Raw genomic sequence first — 17,315 nt, 5'->3', positions numbered from 1 at the left:
TATATATATATATATGTCTAAAATATAAATATATTTAAAAAGTATATATAAAATACAAAATAGTAAATTCCAAAATGTATATATGAGTACACCTGAATATTCAAAATGAATATCTTAAATATTCTAAATATAAACAAATTGCAAATAAGTACATTCTAAGTAATATTTTATGCATAAAGAATAACCTAAATAACAAAATATTCGGAAAGCTTAAATCACAGTTCTGACAGAAGCAAGGCTTATTCCTCCTGTTGTTTTTTAAAGGTAGTGTCAAAGGTCATCAACGTGTCCTCAGCTGTGCATACTTCTTTCATATTGGTCAGTTTAAAAGCCAGGTGCCATAAAAAAGCAGTTTTAACAAGAACCTGCAGAGACATGACATCAGATTCTTGAGCATCTCCAGCCCAGCCCTTAGGGGCCCCGCGGAGCCGGAGGCAAGAGACATAAACACAGTTACCAAACACATAACGGACTCACATTCTCCACAAGTGGAACGAGCACACCTACAGTATAGCCGTATGTTTTAACTATAAACACAGCTCAAAACACATCCTCAGATGCTACCCAGCATGCACCCTGTCTAATCTAATAGAGCCTCACAAACAGACTAATCATAATCTCATTTTCTAAATTATGATAACTCACCACAACAACGTTCTCTCAGTGCACAACCAGGGGTGTATCTACTCAGAAATCACAGCATACAGTGACCTCTCATATATACTTGCTCGAAAGGTCTATGTACTCAAACTCAGCTTTCCTCGGATCCTGATGAAAATATAATCTGACATTATGTTTGTCCTTCTGGCACATAGTGTGCAAACACACTCGGGAACGCATGCAAAGATGCAAAGTCCACTGCATGTGTGGGTGAGGGTAAATACAGATTCAGTGGTTTTGACTAAAAACAGATACACGGTCATTGAATCATGATTAATTCAGACAGTTTAAAGTTTCCTATGATCACATGACCTACACTGACACAGAATACCATGTTTACCTGTCACCCCTCCCATTCCTTGTCCCAACAGCATTCAAAACAGTTGCTAAAAATGCACAGAGATCACCAACCTTCAACGCAAACTTGCGGCTGATGTTATCCGATGCCTGGAGTGCTCCAATCTTGAAGCTGAGAAGAGGAAGGCTGCCCAACACTACTTCTTCCTTCTCGTCTGAATGGAATAAAAAAAAACATTGAAAAAGCAAAAGAAATAAGCATTAATACTAAAGTAAAAATAAAATACAACAAAAAATACAAATAAAAAGCATTTGTATTCCAACCTAGATTTCAAAACGCTGATTATAAAATGAGGTGATAATTCCGTCCCAAATCAGAAAAGTCCAACTTCCTGTTGTGTGCCGCTACACTGGTGATGACAGGCAGTGGTAATGGAAAAGCAGGTAAACTGCAGGTGAATCCCATAATAGATATCCATTTTTATCTCAGCGTAACGCTAATGACACTGAAGCGAGCAGCAGCACGCAGCCTAGGAGAGAAGCGCTCGGGCTGGTTAAATAATGGAGTACATCGTTAAATTTTCAGCATGAGCAGAAGCAAGGAGGGCAACGGAGATCCAGCATTCACGTTCTCGATCTCCTGTACTGAGAGCTGCTGCCGGGGAAATGCAGTGAACCCACCCGCGCATGTGTTCTGACAGCGCTCTGTGTGTGTAAATGAGAGACAGGGAGGGGTGGAGGGAAAGGAGGGGTGGAGCAGGTTGTGTTTGTACTGTATAGAAGTGGGTAGAGCGAGAGAGAGAGAGAGAGAGAGAGAAAAGATAGCCATCATCCCTCAGTGACTCAGTGCTGCAGGAATTCTGGCTCTCGACCAGCTGTACCTGCACTGAACAACCAATCAGAGCCTATTATTCTATACAAAATAGTAAATTCCAAAATGTATATATGAGTACACCTGAATATTCAAAATGAATATCTTAAATATTCTAAATATAAACAAATTGCAAATAAGTACATTCTAAGTAATATTTTATGCATAAAGAATAACCTAAATAACAAAATATTCGGAAAGCTTAAATCACAGTTCTGACAGAAGCAAGGCTTATTCCTCCTGTTGTTTTTTAAAGGTAGTGTCAAAGGTCATCAACGTGTCCTCAGCTGTGCATACTTCTTTCATATTGGTCAGTTTAAAAGCCAGGTGCCATAAAAAAGCAGTTTTAACAAGAACCTGCAGAGACATGACATCAGATTCTTGAGCATCTCCAGCCCAGCCCTTAGGGGCCCCACAGAGCCAGAGGAAAGAGACATAAACACAGTTACCAAACACATAACGGACTCACATTCTCCACAAGTGGAACGAGCACACCTACAGTATAGCCGTATGTTTTAACTATAAACACAGCTCAAAACACATCCTCAGATGCTACCCAGCATGCACCCTGTCTAATCTAATAGAGCCTCACAAACAGACTAATCATAATCTCATTTTCTAAATTATGATAACTCACCACAACAACGTTCTCTCAGTGCACAACCAGGGGTGTATCTACTCAGAAATCACAGCATACAGTGACCTCTCATATATACTTGCTCGAAAGGTCTATGTACTCAAACTCAGCTTTCCTCGGATCCTGATGAAAATATAATCTGACATTATGTTTGTCCTTCTGGCACATAGTGTGCAAACACACTCGGGAACGCATGCAAAGATGCAAAGTCCACTGCATGTGTGGGTGAGGGTAAATACAGATTCAGTGGTTTTGACTAAAAACAGATACACGGTCATTGAATCATGATTAATTCAGACAGTTTAAAGTTTCCTATGATCACATGACCTACACTGACACAGAATACCATGTTTACCTGTCACCCCTCCCATTCCTTGTCCCAACAGCATTCAAAACAGTTGCTAAAAATGCACAGAGATCACCAACCTTCAACGCAAACTTGCGGCTGATGTTATCCGATGCCTGGAGTGCTCCAATCTTGAAGCTGAGAAGAGGAAGGCTGCCCAACACTACTTCTTCCTTCTCGTCTGAATGGAATAAAAAAAAACATTGAAAAAGCAAAAGAAATAAGCATTAATACTAAAGTAAAAATAAAATACAACAAAAAATACAAATAAAAAGCATTTGTATTCCAACCTAGATTTCAAAACGCTGATTATAAAATGAGGTGATAATTCCGTCCCAAATCAGAAAAGTCCAACTTCCTGTTGTGTGCCGCTACACTGGTGATGACAGGCAGTGGTAATGGAAAAGCAGGTAAACTGCAGGTGAATCCCATAATAGATATCCATTTTTATCTCAGCGTAACGCTAATGACACTGAAGCGAGCAGCAGCACGCAGCCTAGGAGAGAAGCGCTCGGGCTGGTTAAATAATGGAGTACATCGTTAAATTTTCAGCATGAGCAGAAGCAAGGAGGGCAACGGAGATCCAGCATTCACGTTCTCGATCTCCTGTACTGAGAGCTGCTGCCGGGGAAATGCAGTGAACCCACCCGCGCATGTGTTCTGACAGCGCTCTGTGTGTGTAAATGAGAGACAGGGAGGGGTGGAGGGAAAGGAGGGGTGGAGCAGGTTGTGTTTGTACTGTATAGAAGTGGGTAGAGCGAGAGAGAGAGAGAGAGAGAGAGAAAAGATAGCCATCATCCCTCAGTGACTCAGTGCTGCAGGAATTCTGGCTCTCGACCAGCTGTACCTGCACTGAACAACCAATCAGAGCCTATTATTCTGTCAACAAAAGCCTAGGCAAAAACAATCCTGTATAAGAAACATTCATTGACATGGAAACCTATTTCTATTTTCGCCACAACAAAATATGCTTGAAAACACAACGAACTGAACATTGCATAAAGGAAGGTAATAAAAAGCACATCTAAACCTGTCTGTCATGGCTGTAATCAGTACAGACATTGACAAGGAATGTCGCTCCCAATATTCAGATTTGTGGTCGAAAGATATGTTTTAAATGGCTGATTCTTAATTTATTATGGTTAGCCACCCAATCTTTGAAATGTGGTTACAGACTAGCTGTCTGCATAAAATCTAATCTTACTACGCTTAATCGTCCTCGATACTGCTACAATGTAGCATTTTCATCTTAATTTCCAGTAAAAATGTAAAAACACTTTTAAAAGAAGATAAATTCACCTGACAAGTAAAACTGCATAAGATGATTAGACATGCTTTTGGAAATACATCTAGAATTAACTTTATTTATTTATTTTTACATACCCTGTTGGCATGATGTTTTCTCTTGTTTTCAGCATAATATTTTAAAAATAATAATAATAAACCAGAAACATTCTTAAAGACATATGCAAATCTTTTCCTCAATATTTTTTTAATTTATTTGTTTTAAGTAATCTGTTAAGGGATTGTCTTCACTGGAAAACAAGGTAAAAATACTGATTTTTTTCTTACTCAATCTGAACCGTGCCCAAGCTTTTACATATTTTCTTCAATGGGTCATTTTACAGAAGAACTGTTGCACAAAATACGGGCTGACAAATCAATCACACTCACAATCACTCACTCCATAATAACAGGTACATGTCAATACAAAAGCTGAGGCGATTCTAAACAACACACAGAAGAATCTTATTTTATAATGTAATTATTTTATATTCCAGTCATTTTAATAGGAATCCCCACGATCTTGCAGATTTCGTAACGGGTTCAAGTTGGCAAAATTTCGCTACGATTTCATTAATGTGACTGCACCCTAAGACTGGTTGCAGAGGGAAACTAGATCTGCTACTGAGAAACTTATTTATGTCAACATACACTGCTAATCATAACCCAGAATCTATTTTCACATTTAACAATCATTTCATCGAAGTTTCTTTTTTTGCCTGTTACCCTCTCTTCCTCGTACTTGGCATACGCCTCTGATATCTGCAGCGACGACAACAGCGGGCCATTTTTCATCGTCTCCCTGTGTTCAGAATACCAATTGAGGCATTAAATTGCTCTGTCACACATTCTCAAACTCTTTTGCACAGCACAGTTGGGTAGATGGATCCGGGGTGATAAGAGGACGTAGGGTGTTGTGCCTCCAAACACAACGCCGTCGCCAAGATATCAAGGGCAGCTGTGGAGACGTATGGGATACAGCCAGCCGTGGAGTGTTGCTGATTGTGATTTTTAAATAAATGACCCTCTCATCCCAGTGAGCCATTCAATCGAGGAAGGAAAGAAACTTCCTGGTGTTCCTGGAGTGTGTTTGTTATGCCACTAACAGTGACTCCTATTAATATTGTAATGTTGTTCAGCTGTATGCAGTTACATTTTTGAATGTACAATGATCTTTGTGTACAGTAGTTGCAAAATGTATTACAATACAAGTGGGATGACATTACGTTTGTTAGGATACTCAAACCTGTACATCACTTTGACTTGTTAGCACTTTTTCTGATGTAAACAGCATTGAGGTTAAAAACAGGAATAGTTCTATTCTATAAATAGTTCTAAGTTCTATACATTGAAACCAATGCATTTCATTGCCCACTACATAGGCAAAGAAGTAGTACGTTTTTAATAGTTTGTTTTTAGCACATTGCTAAGCTAACATGACTGTCACGAATTCGGTCCATGGACTTCCGTTTATTCACCACCAGAGGTCACCCTTTCCATTACATTGACTCTCGCACAACACAAACTGTTGCATAGCACCCCGGACTACATATCCCATCATTCTTTGCACGATTTGCACACTGCACTGATTGCACTCATTGCACACAGCTGTTTCTAATCACCTCACTCACTATATAACACCCACTCTAACCACCTTTCTCGGCTGAGTATTGTTTAGCCCGTACCCCTTTCCGAGTCTCTGTGTTTTCCTTGTTTTGCCTTGCCTTGCCTGTTTCCGCGGTTTCTGATCTTTGCCTGTTTTCCTGGATTTTTCCCTCTCGTCTCGCCCCTGTGATTCTGTCTGCCGATCGGTGACCTACGCTAGCCCTGGGACTATTCTTGTGTTTTGCCCGCTATATACCTGTTTGCCATTGTTTGACCCTGCCTGTTTACCACGTCTCTTTAATAAAGCTTGCAGATGGATCCACACGTCTCACGTCTCGTCAGCCCCGTTACAATGACACTAATAAGCATTAAAAAATTACATTGAACTATACTTGATGCATTTGGGCATTAAGTATTCATAATCAGCGCAATTATTAATTTATCTCAGCTCATCCACCATCTTGGATTGTTTTTTTTTTTTTCAGGAAATTGAGGGAATTTGGAGTTTGACATTAAAATACCTTTTTTTCTATTTTAATATATTTTAAAATGTTTTTTTTATGGTCAAGCTGAATTTTCAGCAGCCATAACTCCAATCTTCAGTGTCACATGATCCTTCAGAAATCATGCTAATATGATGATTTGATGCACAGAAAAATTCTTATCATTTTCAAAAGCAGTTTTGATGATTCATATTTTTGTGTAACCAGTGACACATTTTTTGATGAATAGGAGCTTCAAAAGAATAGTATTTTTTGATAGAAATAGAAAAATATTTTCTGTTGCTTTGTCTGCCACCTTGGATTTACTGCTTTTCATTAGGTGCCACAGTGCATTTGGGACAATCTTCTCTGTGAAGGATGTCAGGAGTGCTCCTATAAACCCTTAAAATGCTCCCTCCACAGACAGCTCACTAGGCTTTGGAACTGAGCATGTGTTTTGATGTTGTCCAAATGACTAACATCATTTGGAGAACATCATCTTTTGTGTTCCATGTGACATAAGTGAGTAAATTATGAATTTTCATTGTTGGGTGAACAAACCCATACACAGAGACACAAGCAAAATGCACAAAACAACCAAGCAAACTGCACAAAAACGTGCCGATCATGATGCATTTTCACTGTATGGTAAATTTGAAAACTATTTTTGTATTCTACTGGAAAGCAAAAACTTTTTGGCAAGAACAAACATGCAACATATTAACATTTTAAACAAGCTGTATTTAAAATCCATTTTGGCTCATAATCTAAAGGGGCACATGCTTCGTTACTTTGTAACTGGCATGATGCATGGTGCTCAAAAACCAAGACAACTTCATTGTTTTTACATGGGTGATTAACAGTCACAATCTCACAAAACAAGTTTGTTTCTGATACGGCATGCAAAGAGAACAGATACACAGGAACAAGAATCCCATCTCTGAAAACTGAGAACACACTAAAAACAACACCGATAGCAAGTGAAGAGTGAGTCTTACATGAAGACTGACATGTTTGGAGACATTTGGAGACACTGAGAACAGTTTCTCATATTTGCATTCCCTCAGAGAGTATCACTGTCAACTATGATCAGGTGCACACACATAAACACAAAAATACAGTCAGTGGATCTAAAACCAAAACTCCATGATTGAATAGTAGTGCCATCAATGTTGTTTGTTTTTTAAACAATGCACAATGAATCACTGACAAGAGTATTGTCATAAGATTACATAAGACGAAAAAAGAAAAAAAAAACTTGTGATTACATAACTTGATGTTTTGATTTATAGTCTTCTAAATGATAGACTAGTTACACCTTCTTCAGCAAATATGAAGATAAATCACTGACTGATATTCCCAGATGGTAAAGTTTGTGTATGTTAAATCACTTAAGGAAATGCAGTACAGAAAAGAGGACACAAAGATAAAGTACAGTGTTCCTTTTTAGTAACGAGGGACACAAGAGAAATATATGCAAAAAGAAAGAAAGAAAGAAAGAAAGAAAGAAAGAAAGAAGAGAGGAATAGGAGTGTGCTAAAAATATTATTCCCAAAGATAAATTTATGAACAAAATTTCAATAATACCTATAGAATAAGGAAGAATTCACTCAAACATTTAAATTCTGTCATTTAATCATCCTCATTTATTTCCAAAGACATAACAGAACATAACGTGGAACATAACAGAAGAAAGAATGTTGTCATTATTTTCCATGCAATTACAATGACTGGAAAAGGAAGCTCCAAGCTTAAAAAAAACATGCAAAAGTAGCGCAAAAGCATCATAATTTGGCAAAGTGGATTTTTTTTTAAACAACATTTTTACAATTTGTGAGGTTTGTGGATTTTGTGCTTTAAAAAAACTACAGTAATTAAAAAAATATACCTAATTCAAGAAATATTCTCTGAAAACAAGCTCTGTTACAATTTTGTTTAAATGTATAAAAGCCAATTACATATAAGAAAGATTTTACCGGAAAACAAGACAAAAATACTAAAAGTTAGTTATTAAAGTTTATTTATTTTTTAGAGTGTGGAAGGAAGAAATTCATGCTAAACAAGCTTGAAAGAAGAAGGGTGGAAAGGAATCCACTAAGAACTAGTGTGTTGCTGTTGACATACTGACTGCGGCTGCAGGACATGTGCTGGACATGCATCATCCACACCTGCGGGGCAACCTCTCATATGCTGACATGCCCAGTCTCATCTCTGAGAGCATGCTATCTGCCTATGGAGTTTAAATTTATCCACGAGAGCGTAGGCGGTGCTTGGGTGACAGAGAGGTTTGAAGTGTTTCAGTGTCTTGCAAACCCAAAATAGAACATTTGATATTCTTGTCAATGAATTCATCTTCTGTGGGAATTATTAGTAGGGTGATATCTAACAATAACATTCTGAACATCTTGCACTGACCATTTTCACCTTCCCTGATGGCATTAACCATTACGGACCCTGCATCTTTTCAAATAAACAAAATTATATATAAAATTTAAATAAAATCCATAAAATGTGTTAATTACTAAAATGTAAAAAATGATCATAAACATATTTTTGTTTGCTCATTATATTTTAGCATTTAGAGTAGAAATAAAGCATGGACAGAATGTTGGTGTCCCTGAAATATAAACCAGGTCTGAAAGGGTTAAACCCCCCTTCTGTGATTGAGAAGAACATGAAGGAACATCTAGACGAAGCTGCATACCAACTATCTTAACACCCTCCTCCATCCCACAATGCCTCTGGGTGATGAATCTCCATGCATGAGCTGTGACTGACCTTCACGGCTAGTCTAAAGGAGACGGTCATATATTCCCGTCACGCAGATCACAGACGCCGCTTTCTGAGAGCAAGTGATGGATGTGTTTGGATATTGTTTGAACAATTCACTACTAATTTGCTTCACACTTAAAGGTGAAGTGTGTCATTTCCGCACCAAACTGAATTGCAAAAAATAAAAATGTCTTCAATTGGCCAGTCAAACAGATAAACAGCGGAAAATTCCATCCAAATCTTACATGACAGGTTGAGCAAATGTTGCTATGTCAAATCAAGGATACCTAAACAAACTGAATGATGTTAACAGAGATGGAGCGTAGCGATAGTTCTAGCAGGCCATGTTAGTCAAGCTCGCATCAGCTGACACTCAGCTGATCCACGTCTACCTATAGGATCACGACACCAATCATAATTCCCTTCATAAGGTCCCTTCAGTCATTATTCAGCAGCTATCACTTCACTCAGGTGCTAATCACCCACCTCCATCCCCAGCTCCTCCTCTCGTCCAGTCAGGACTTGGCAGTGAATATATCATTGAATCAGACCACTGAATCATGCTGTTAAACTAATCACGTAGAACATTAATGGTATCTGCTACATTTATCATTGATGTTGGTTCTGTTCTGTTACCCTAGGGGGGGTATTCTGCTCTCCCTGCTGCAATCCATGCTAGGCTGCGTGGTTGGGCAGGGAGTGTTTGCCCAGAACAGAACCATTCCCCCAACCTAAAATGTATGCTAATCGTAAGTTATATTGACGATAGTGGTCCTGACAGAACTATTTTTACCATTTTCAGGGTTTATTAGAACTTACACTATACCTCAAACACATACAATTTTACGTAAACATTTAAAATACTTTTAATCTTATCATAATTTATTTTCTTAGATCTCCGACATTACACACTCCTTAGGAATCCAGCTACGCTTCATTTAATTTTTTCCAATAACAAGCTGAATATATATGCAAATTGAAATGTCATGTAAAAACATGTAATTATCCCAAAGCAAATCAAATGTAATTACTAATGTCTTGTCTATGCCTCGGGTGGAAGGGAACCACAAGTTGGATGCTTCAGGTTTATGTACTGTAAAACTCATCAGCCTGTGCGGCTGTCAAGACAACATCACCGAGTTCATGACAAAACAAACATGTCTAAACATGAAATCCTCTATTCTCAGCATAAAAATATAAACTACTGATGTGCAACGTAACCCTTACAAAAAAAAAAAAAAAGGTTCAGTGCCTGTATCATGGTGCTTTCTAAGTATTCATATATACAGTATAGTACATTAACATTCAAAAATTTGAATTATTTTTTAAGCTCACAAAGGCTGCATTTTTATTTATAAAAAACATTCATATTGTGAAATATTATTACAATTTAAAATAACTGTTTTCTATTTCAGTGAATTTTGAGCAAGCAGATGAAACAATAAATGCTCAATTGTGCGCATACGTTTTTTATGCGCATTTTTAGAATTTACGCGCATCTTTTTTTATGCGATATTCCAAAATGCGCATAAAAATAGGCGGATGGAAACATAGCTAATGTCTTTACTGTCACTTTAAATCAATTTAATGTGTCCTTGCTGAATAAAAGTATATTGATCCCAAACTTTTGAACAGTATTGTAGCATTAACTCAAGGTTCTTCATAACACCACGGTACATTTTTCGTTGACACAGCACAGATAATAGTTTCCTAAGGGCTTCATAGAGGTTGTGTGTTTGTGCTAGACTGTCATTATAGATCTACTTTTATACTTCTCTTCTCCACTATTGGCAGCACACAGCCAGTGTGCTAAAGTAATGCCATTGGGTAAATTCAAATGTTTTACAGAACAAACTGGTTTGGAAAAAATACTTTAAAATCATACAAATTTTGAGCTCCGGGGTACTCACTAAATGTTTCATCAAATTCATGACTTCTGCATAAACCAGCATCTATAGAAACAACCTACCTTTATAGTAGAAAAGACATCGATCTGTCAGCACGAACCAGCGCTTGTTCCACTGTTTCATACCACTGCTTGCCTACATTACAGAAAATGAGAAGAAGAAAAAAAAATCAAGGCCTTGAAACTACATCTAAGTGCCTAGACGTTTCTGAAAGAGAGTGGCTTAAGTGCGGATTATGGAGTTATGGCTTTGGGCTGTGTGAGTGTTTTTGTTTGTGTGGATGATGGTGAGGTTTAAGGATGAGCAATAGTACCTGCTTGTGAAGCCAACCCTGCCGGGCTACCTCAGCATTGGGGTTGCGTCGCATGGAGTTGGAGCGCTTCCCAAACATGGCGGCTCGCTTGGGTGTGGGTGTGCGCATGCCCTGGTGGGAGAGTCATGGAGGAGTGTTTACATAATAACACTAACAGTAAACACACACACACACACACACACACACACACATTCTGGGTAACAGATGACAGTTTCTATTTTAGAAACTAAAATAGTTTTAGTTTTTATTAATTAAAATCCAGCTGACAAAATAAAATTAGAAATGTTAGATGTTATTTCTAATTTAAAAATTAGAAATGTTGCTTTGGTAACTAACTGAAAAAGAATAAGTTGAAGTATAAACATCACTAAAACTGAAATAAAAAAATATTAAAGATAACATAGAAAATTTGAAATAGGTATATAATCTGGTATATAATATGTGACCCTGGACCACAAAACCAGTCTTAAGATAATATAATATAATATAATATAATATAATATAATATAATATAGTTTTATTTAAAAATGTATATTTGTACAACATAAATTATACATAAATATTTAATAAATAAATAAATAAATAATACAGGTCCATTAAATAATTTTAACATATACAAGAAAAATATTTTATTTTAAAATTCAGATTCAATAATAATTATAATAAAATTAAATACAATAATTAAAATATTACAGTATTTATTTTGTAAAAAGTTAGTTTATAAAAATACAGCTGTTCATTGTTTGTTGATGTTAGCTGAGGTCCATTAAATAATATTAATGAATACAGGAGTTTATTTAATAGAAATAAAAATATTATTAATAACTATATTATTATTAACAGTTTTATCACTACTGTGACTACTACTACTACTACTACTAACAGTAATAACAAAATTAAAAATGAATAATAAATACTGTCTATTTCTAGAAACGAGTTCATCTACAGCAGCTGTACTGACCCGTGTGCAGTTCTGGGAGTCTGGGGGCATCTCAGAAACAATGCTGAGATTGTTGGCATTGCTGTTTGCTTCACTGACTTTGTTCACGGGCCCCCTGCCACCCGCCTTGCCGTTCATTTCCGAATCAGATCTCCTGTGAGCACACAAACAAAGCCACTGAGCCATCCCAGCTTCTGATACCGTAACAAACTTCTCATCTGCCTGCGTTCAACGCACCAAAGCAGAGAAATAATTTTCAAACCAATATACTGAGCTCAAACTGGTGAAAAACTGAGGGATTATGGGAAGGAAGCACACAGGCATTCGGGGCGCAGCTATTTTTATTCCCAACTGGCACCGTCGCAAGGCCGCACCCCTGAGGTTGCAGTTTAAAAACAGGCCGATGGTTCATGAAGAATGTGATTGGAGTGGCGAAGAGAGAAGGAAAGAGAAAGAGTTTGTTGGTGGATGCAGGCCTGCATTCCCAGCTCAATCATATTGATCTCCTTACTGGGACGCCCAGGCCCTCTCCAACAGCCTTCGATTCACCGACCAGCAAGACAGATTAATTTACAATCCACTAGAGAAGCCCAGAGGCTAAAGCTTCCATCTTGGAAAGCTTGCTACCATCCGCAGTCGTTTATAAGCATACGCAAGTCATTATGAGTCTCTGAAGCAAAGAACATCACATAAACACATATGGAACAGAGCAAGATCGCACAGATCAAATGAGGACATAAAAACACACACAATCATTAGCGCAAAGTGGGAACACGCACACGACAATAACAATTACTACATTAGGACATGATACCCACACTAGAAACATCTCTGTGCTAATTATCTATTCTTTATTTAGCCATCGCTGAAAACAGCAGCTTCCTGCGTCGTATCAGGAAATTAATCAAATGAAATCCTGGAAGCACCTTGGTTTAATGGCATTGCCCTTATTAATGTGCTATTGGCTCTCGACTCAATATTATATCGATCTGGAGGAGAGTGGGATCTTGAGAGAAGTACTGTAAGTGCATTTTCTTTGTCCAGGAGGAATGTTTTAGTAAATTTATAGAGGAAATCAAGGAAATCCTGACATGTTTATCCTGCACGTTATATGACATAGTTCAAGAGTAATTAATAAAATGCTTTCAGGGTAATTTATCCTGACAGCGCTGTTTGTTTGTATTTATTTATGTTTTCGCAGGTGTATAATTACTGTATAGTGGCTATTATACAAAAAGGCAGACAAAACAGGGCTGGTCTGATAGGTAACTGTCTCATTATGGGCGTTCACACTGACATTTGCAGCAACAAAGAGACGGAAGTCAGTTGATGATTTCCACCGACATGAATGACAGTGACCGCTGCGAACACCACGTTTTTAGCAGCAAGTAAACTAATTCCTTGGCCAAATAAAATTACATTTCATGCTGAATTCTCAGCAGCCATTACTCCAGTCTTCAGAGTCACATGATCTTTCGGAAATCATTCTAATATGCTGATTTGCTGCTCAAGAATTTTTTTTTTAATCAATGTTGAAGACAGTTGTGCTGCTTAATGTTTTGCGGAAACTGATTTTTTTCAGGATTTTTCTGATGAATATAAAGTTCAAAAGGACAGCTTTTATTAGAAACAGAATTTTTCTGTAACAAATGTAAACGTCTTTTGTGTCTTTCAGTGACTTTTCATCAGTTTAATATGTCACTGCTGAATTGAACTATTCATTTATTACACTTGCAAATCACTTGTCTTAAAAATGGGGATGGCACTGCAGTGTGTTTAAAAAGAAATCACATACCCTGACTAAAATGATTACAGTTCATGAACCCTTTGGACTAAAGGCATACACTCTTAAAAATAAAGGAGGTTTTTGCAGTGATGCCATAGAAGATCCATTTTAGGTTTCTCAAAGAACCTTTCAGTCAGCGGTTCTTAAAAGAACCATTTTTTCTTAGTGTGAAAAACATTTTATAATCTAAAGAACCCTTTTCCACTATAAAGAACCTTTTGTGGAATGAAAAGCTTCCATTGATGTTAAAGGTTCTTCATGGAACCATCAATGCCTGTAAAGAACCTTAATTTTTAAGAGTATAATTGTAGTCGATTTTGAAGGAAGATTCTTGGTGAGCTTGTTTTCAGAAATAATTAAGCATGCATCCAAGCTGAAATGCTTTTTATGATAAGCTCTTATTCAACATGTCACAGATTTAGCAAAGGCAGTATAAAGCTAGCAGTATATTTACAAATGAATAAACAAAAGATCACTCACAGCAAGGGTTTCAAAGGTCCGTTCTCTTCAAGGTGTGTCTGGATCACTTGCTGGTATCCAGCTGTTCCGTTAGGGTCATTTTGACTGAGAAGAAAATAAAAGCCACTTAGGATTTCACTGACAAACACATTTCAATAAAGCCACAACAATCTTTTTAAAAAACGGTGTCTGGTAGAATATCAAGCCAACAGCAGCTGGAACTGATTTTCCATTTGTTTAAGATGCTCCATGACTTGTTCTAGTGGCTTCAAACCTGTTTCACAGCAGGCACATCCCTTCTTTATTAATAATTCAGCATTACAACATCAGATCCGATCAATACATGGCCACTTTCTTTGTAAGTCCATATGAGACAACTGCTGTGGAAATTAATGGCTGTCAGCCCTCGTGAAAGAGCATGTTAAGTGTGGACAGCTTTGCGCTCAATGGCAAAATATCAACAAGAACATGTCAGAGTTCATATACACCTATTATATTGACTCTGTATTCAGAGAAAACATATCTTTTGTCCATATACAACACCTGAAGCCTGCATGGAGTTCAACTTCCTGTCACAATTTCTCTGACCTCGGCTCGTGTGTACTCCCTGTGGATGTACACTTGTAACTCGTCTCTTGGGTGTAAATCCTACAAGTGTTTTCATTGCTGCCTGTCACTTTCCTGGCTATTGATTTTACAAGAGGCGAGCAAGCAAATACTTTTTCTCTGTTTCTCTGTGAGGGCTTGGTTAACCTGTTTTACCCAGAGATCTATGGATGCACATACATCAAAACTAGCATTTAGAGGAGATCCAGGCCATAAGATATCATTTTAGTCATTTTACAGTTAGAGTAAAGTGAAATTTAGACTTGTTTTGCTTCAGGAAGCAGATTTTGCTTTGGACTAGTGCAGTGTTGTTAATGTGAACTAAAACTAAACTATTCAAATTGTTTTTGTTAATTGAAATAAAGCTGAAATTAAATACAATTTAAATATGAGATGAACAAAAGAAATAAAAATGAAGCTGGAAAATTATAAACGAACTAACTGAAAATAAAATAAGCTTATGTTGTACAAAAATGACTAACACTAAAACTGAAATAAAAACAAAGTTAAATAGTAATATTTAAAAACGAATTATAAAAATGACAAAAACATAACAAAATTACAAAAACTTAAACCAAAATGAAAATACACTAAGAAAATCTAATTCAACGTATTAAAAAAATACTATAATAGCATATAAATAGTACCAAATTAGCAAATGGTGACACAACACAGCACTAAAAATATTTGAGAATGAGAGCATGTCATGCAACCTATCCATGCTGGCCTTGCACACCGACATCAATTTATATAGCAAATTCCTTATAAAAGTTTATAAGCCTATTTATTATACTACTCTAATGATGCAGAATTACAGTATATGGCTAATTGCATTTTATTATCTGCATAATTTAGCAATTATTTTTCCCTGTTGTCTTCAAGTCAAGGTAAATTTAAACAAATTAAGACAATAAATATAATGCATTTAATGTTATAACTGTGAAATATAGTGAGCTTCACATGATGATAATAATCATCTAGCTAGAGTTAAATCCATATTTAAACCAAATATGATTGCTAAGCTAAAATGACCCAATGACCTCTATAAGGCTTTTCACACTATGCTTATCCTGGGGTTAAAACTTTTGTTCTAACTTGCTTCAAAGTTCTAAATGTCTACATTTACACAACTGGGAGATGTTTTTTGTCCAGAACAACATTAACTACATTTCATCAGTTTTTGCAGTTGCTAGCTGCTGTTTGAGCTACATGTCTATACTGTCAAGGTGCTAGCATGTTACAGCAATTAGTTAACAACCAACAACCAATCTTAAACTAAACAAATCTTTCTGCATGAAATATTCATGTACAGTTGCATAAACGTTCACGCTCTGTTTAATTTCATTAACAGAGAAAAGGTTAAAAACCTAGCCAACAGTACTAGCAAATTTAGGAGGCGACAGTTCCACACGTGTACAAGTCACATACTTAATTTGTCCTTTTAAATATGCAAGTAAGAAACTTAACCCCTAAGTTTACACATTTGGAATCTCAAATCCTGACTACCCCAAATCAATGTGTTAACCAAAGGCTAAAAATGATCCTCAGTTAACCATTTCTTGGATCTCCTGTAAAGACACTAGACTGGACTTCCTTATATTCATCGTGCTCTCTTCAGTTTATTGTTATTCCTACATACAGCAGACTCACCTCTTCAGTGTTGTATAAGTGGACCATAGAAGTGAGCTCAAACAACATGCCAAATTCTTGGCATCAACCACTTAAGGACAACACAAACAGAACTCAAAGTCTGTGCAGTCTCTGTATACACACAGACATGCGGCCTGATAGGTCGAGGACAAGAAGCACAAGCCAAGAATACACTCATGCCGAAGGCATCTACCTCTTGACACCAAAAAGGTACACATAACAGAGCCCAGCACTCCATAAAACACTAGAGGATAAATCTAGCACAACAGCCTAGCCACTGAAATCAGGTTGAGGTGTGTGAGCGCACATGTGCATGCTCCGATGTGGTCTTGCAACTGATCGCGCGCGCTCGTGTGTAACCTATAAACCTACATAGAGGCACACAACATTTATCCGCTCATAAACGTCGCTAATATGACCACTAATCAATGCTGGAGTCTTTAGCGAGCAAGAAATTATTTAACAGCATCGGAACAGAGCATATAAAGGCGTCCTCACTGGAATCCAGGAAGGACACATGAGGCAACGCAAACTTCATACGAATAAACCTCAATATCTCATAAAGACAGTCCACGAGAAAGCTGGCACTGCATTGCAGTCCTGCCTGACCTCCAGCTCAGAGTTTCCCTTCACACCGCTGTCTGACTCGCTCCCAACATCCCGCCTTACCTACCTCACTCGCCGGTCCGCACGGAACTTC

General features: G+C 37.3%; 1 protein-coding gene across 6 annotated transcripts in view; it reads right to left on the bottom strand.

Annotated features, from left to right (window-relative positions):
• Positions 1 to 17,315, bottom strand: part of LOC107655999 (pleckstrin homology domain-containing family A member 6-like) — a 93,991-nt gene that overhangs the window by 32,420 nt on the left and 44,256 nt on the right. For all 6 annotated transcript variants that reach the window (XM_016443628.1, XM_016443632.1, XM_016443629.1 and 3 more), the window contains 5 exons: positions 14,381 to 14,464; positions 12,136 to 12,268; positions 11,175 to 11,285; positions 10,924 to 10,996; positions 2,892 to 2,992 (listed from right to left, as the gene is read on the bottom strand). In XM_016443628.1, coding sequence (XP_016299114.1) covers positions 2,892 to 2,992; positions 10,924 to 10,996; positions 11,175 to 11,285; positions 12,136 to 12,268; positions 14,381 to 14,464 — 502 coding nt within the window. The remainder of the gene's footprint in view (positions 1 to 2,891; positions 2,993 to 10,923; positions 10,997 to 11,174; positions 11,286 to 12,135; positions 12,269 to 14,380; positions 14,465 to 17,315) is intronic.

This window comes from Sinocyclocheilus anshuiensis, unplaced genomic scaffold (assembly GCF_001515605.1).
Source record: "Sinocyclocheilus anshuiensis isolate Anshui unplaced genomic scaffold, SAMN03320099.WGS_v1.1 scaffold51, whole genome shotgun sequence".
In the NCBI taxonomy this organism is placed as follows: Eukaryota; Metazoa; Chordata; class Actinopteri; order Cypriniformes; family Cyprinidae; genus Sinocyclocheilus; species Sinocyclocheilus anshuiensis.
This window is presented reverse-complemented; position numbering and strand designations above follow the sequence as displayed.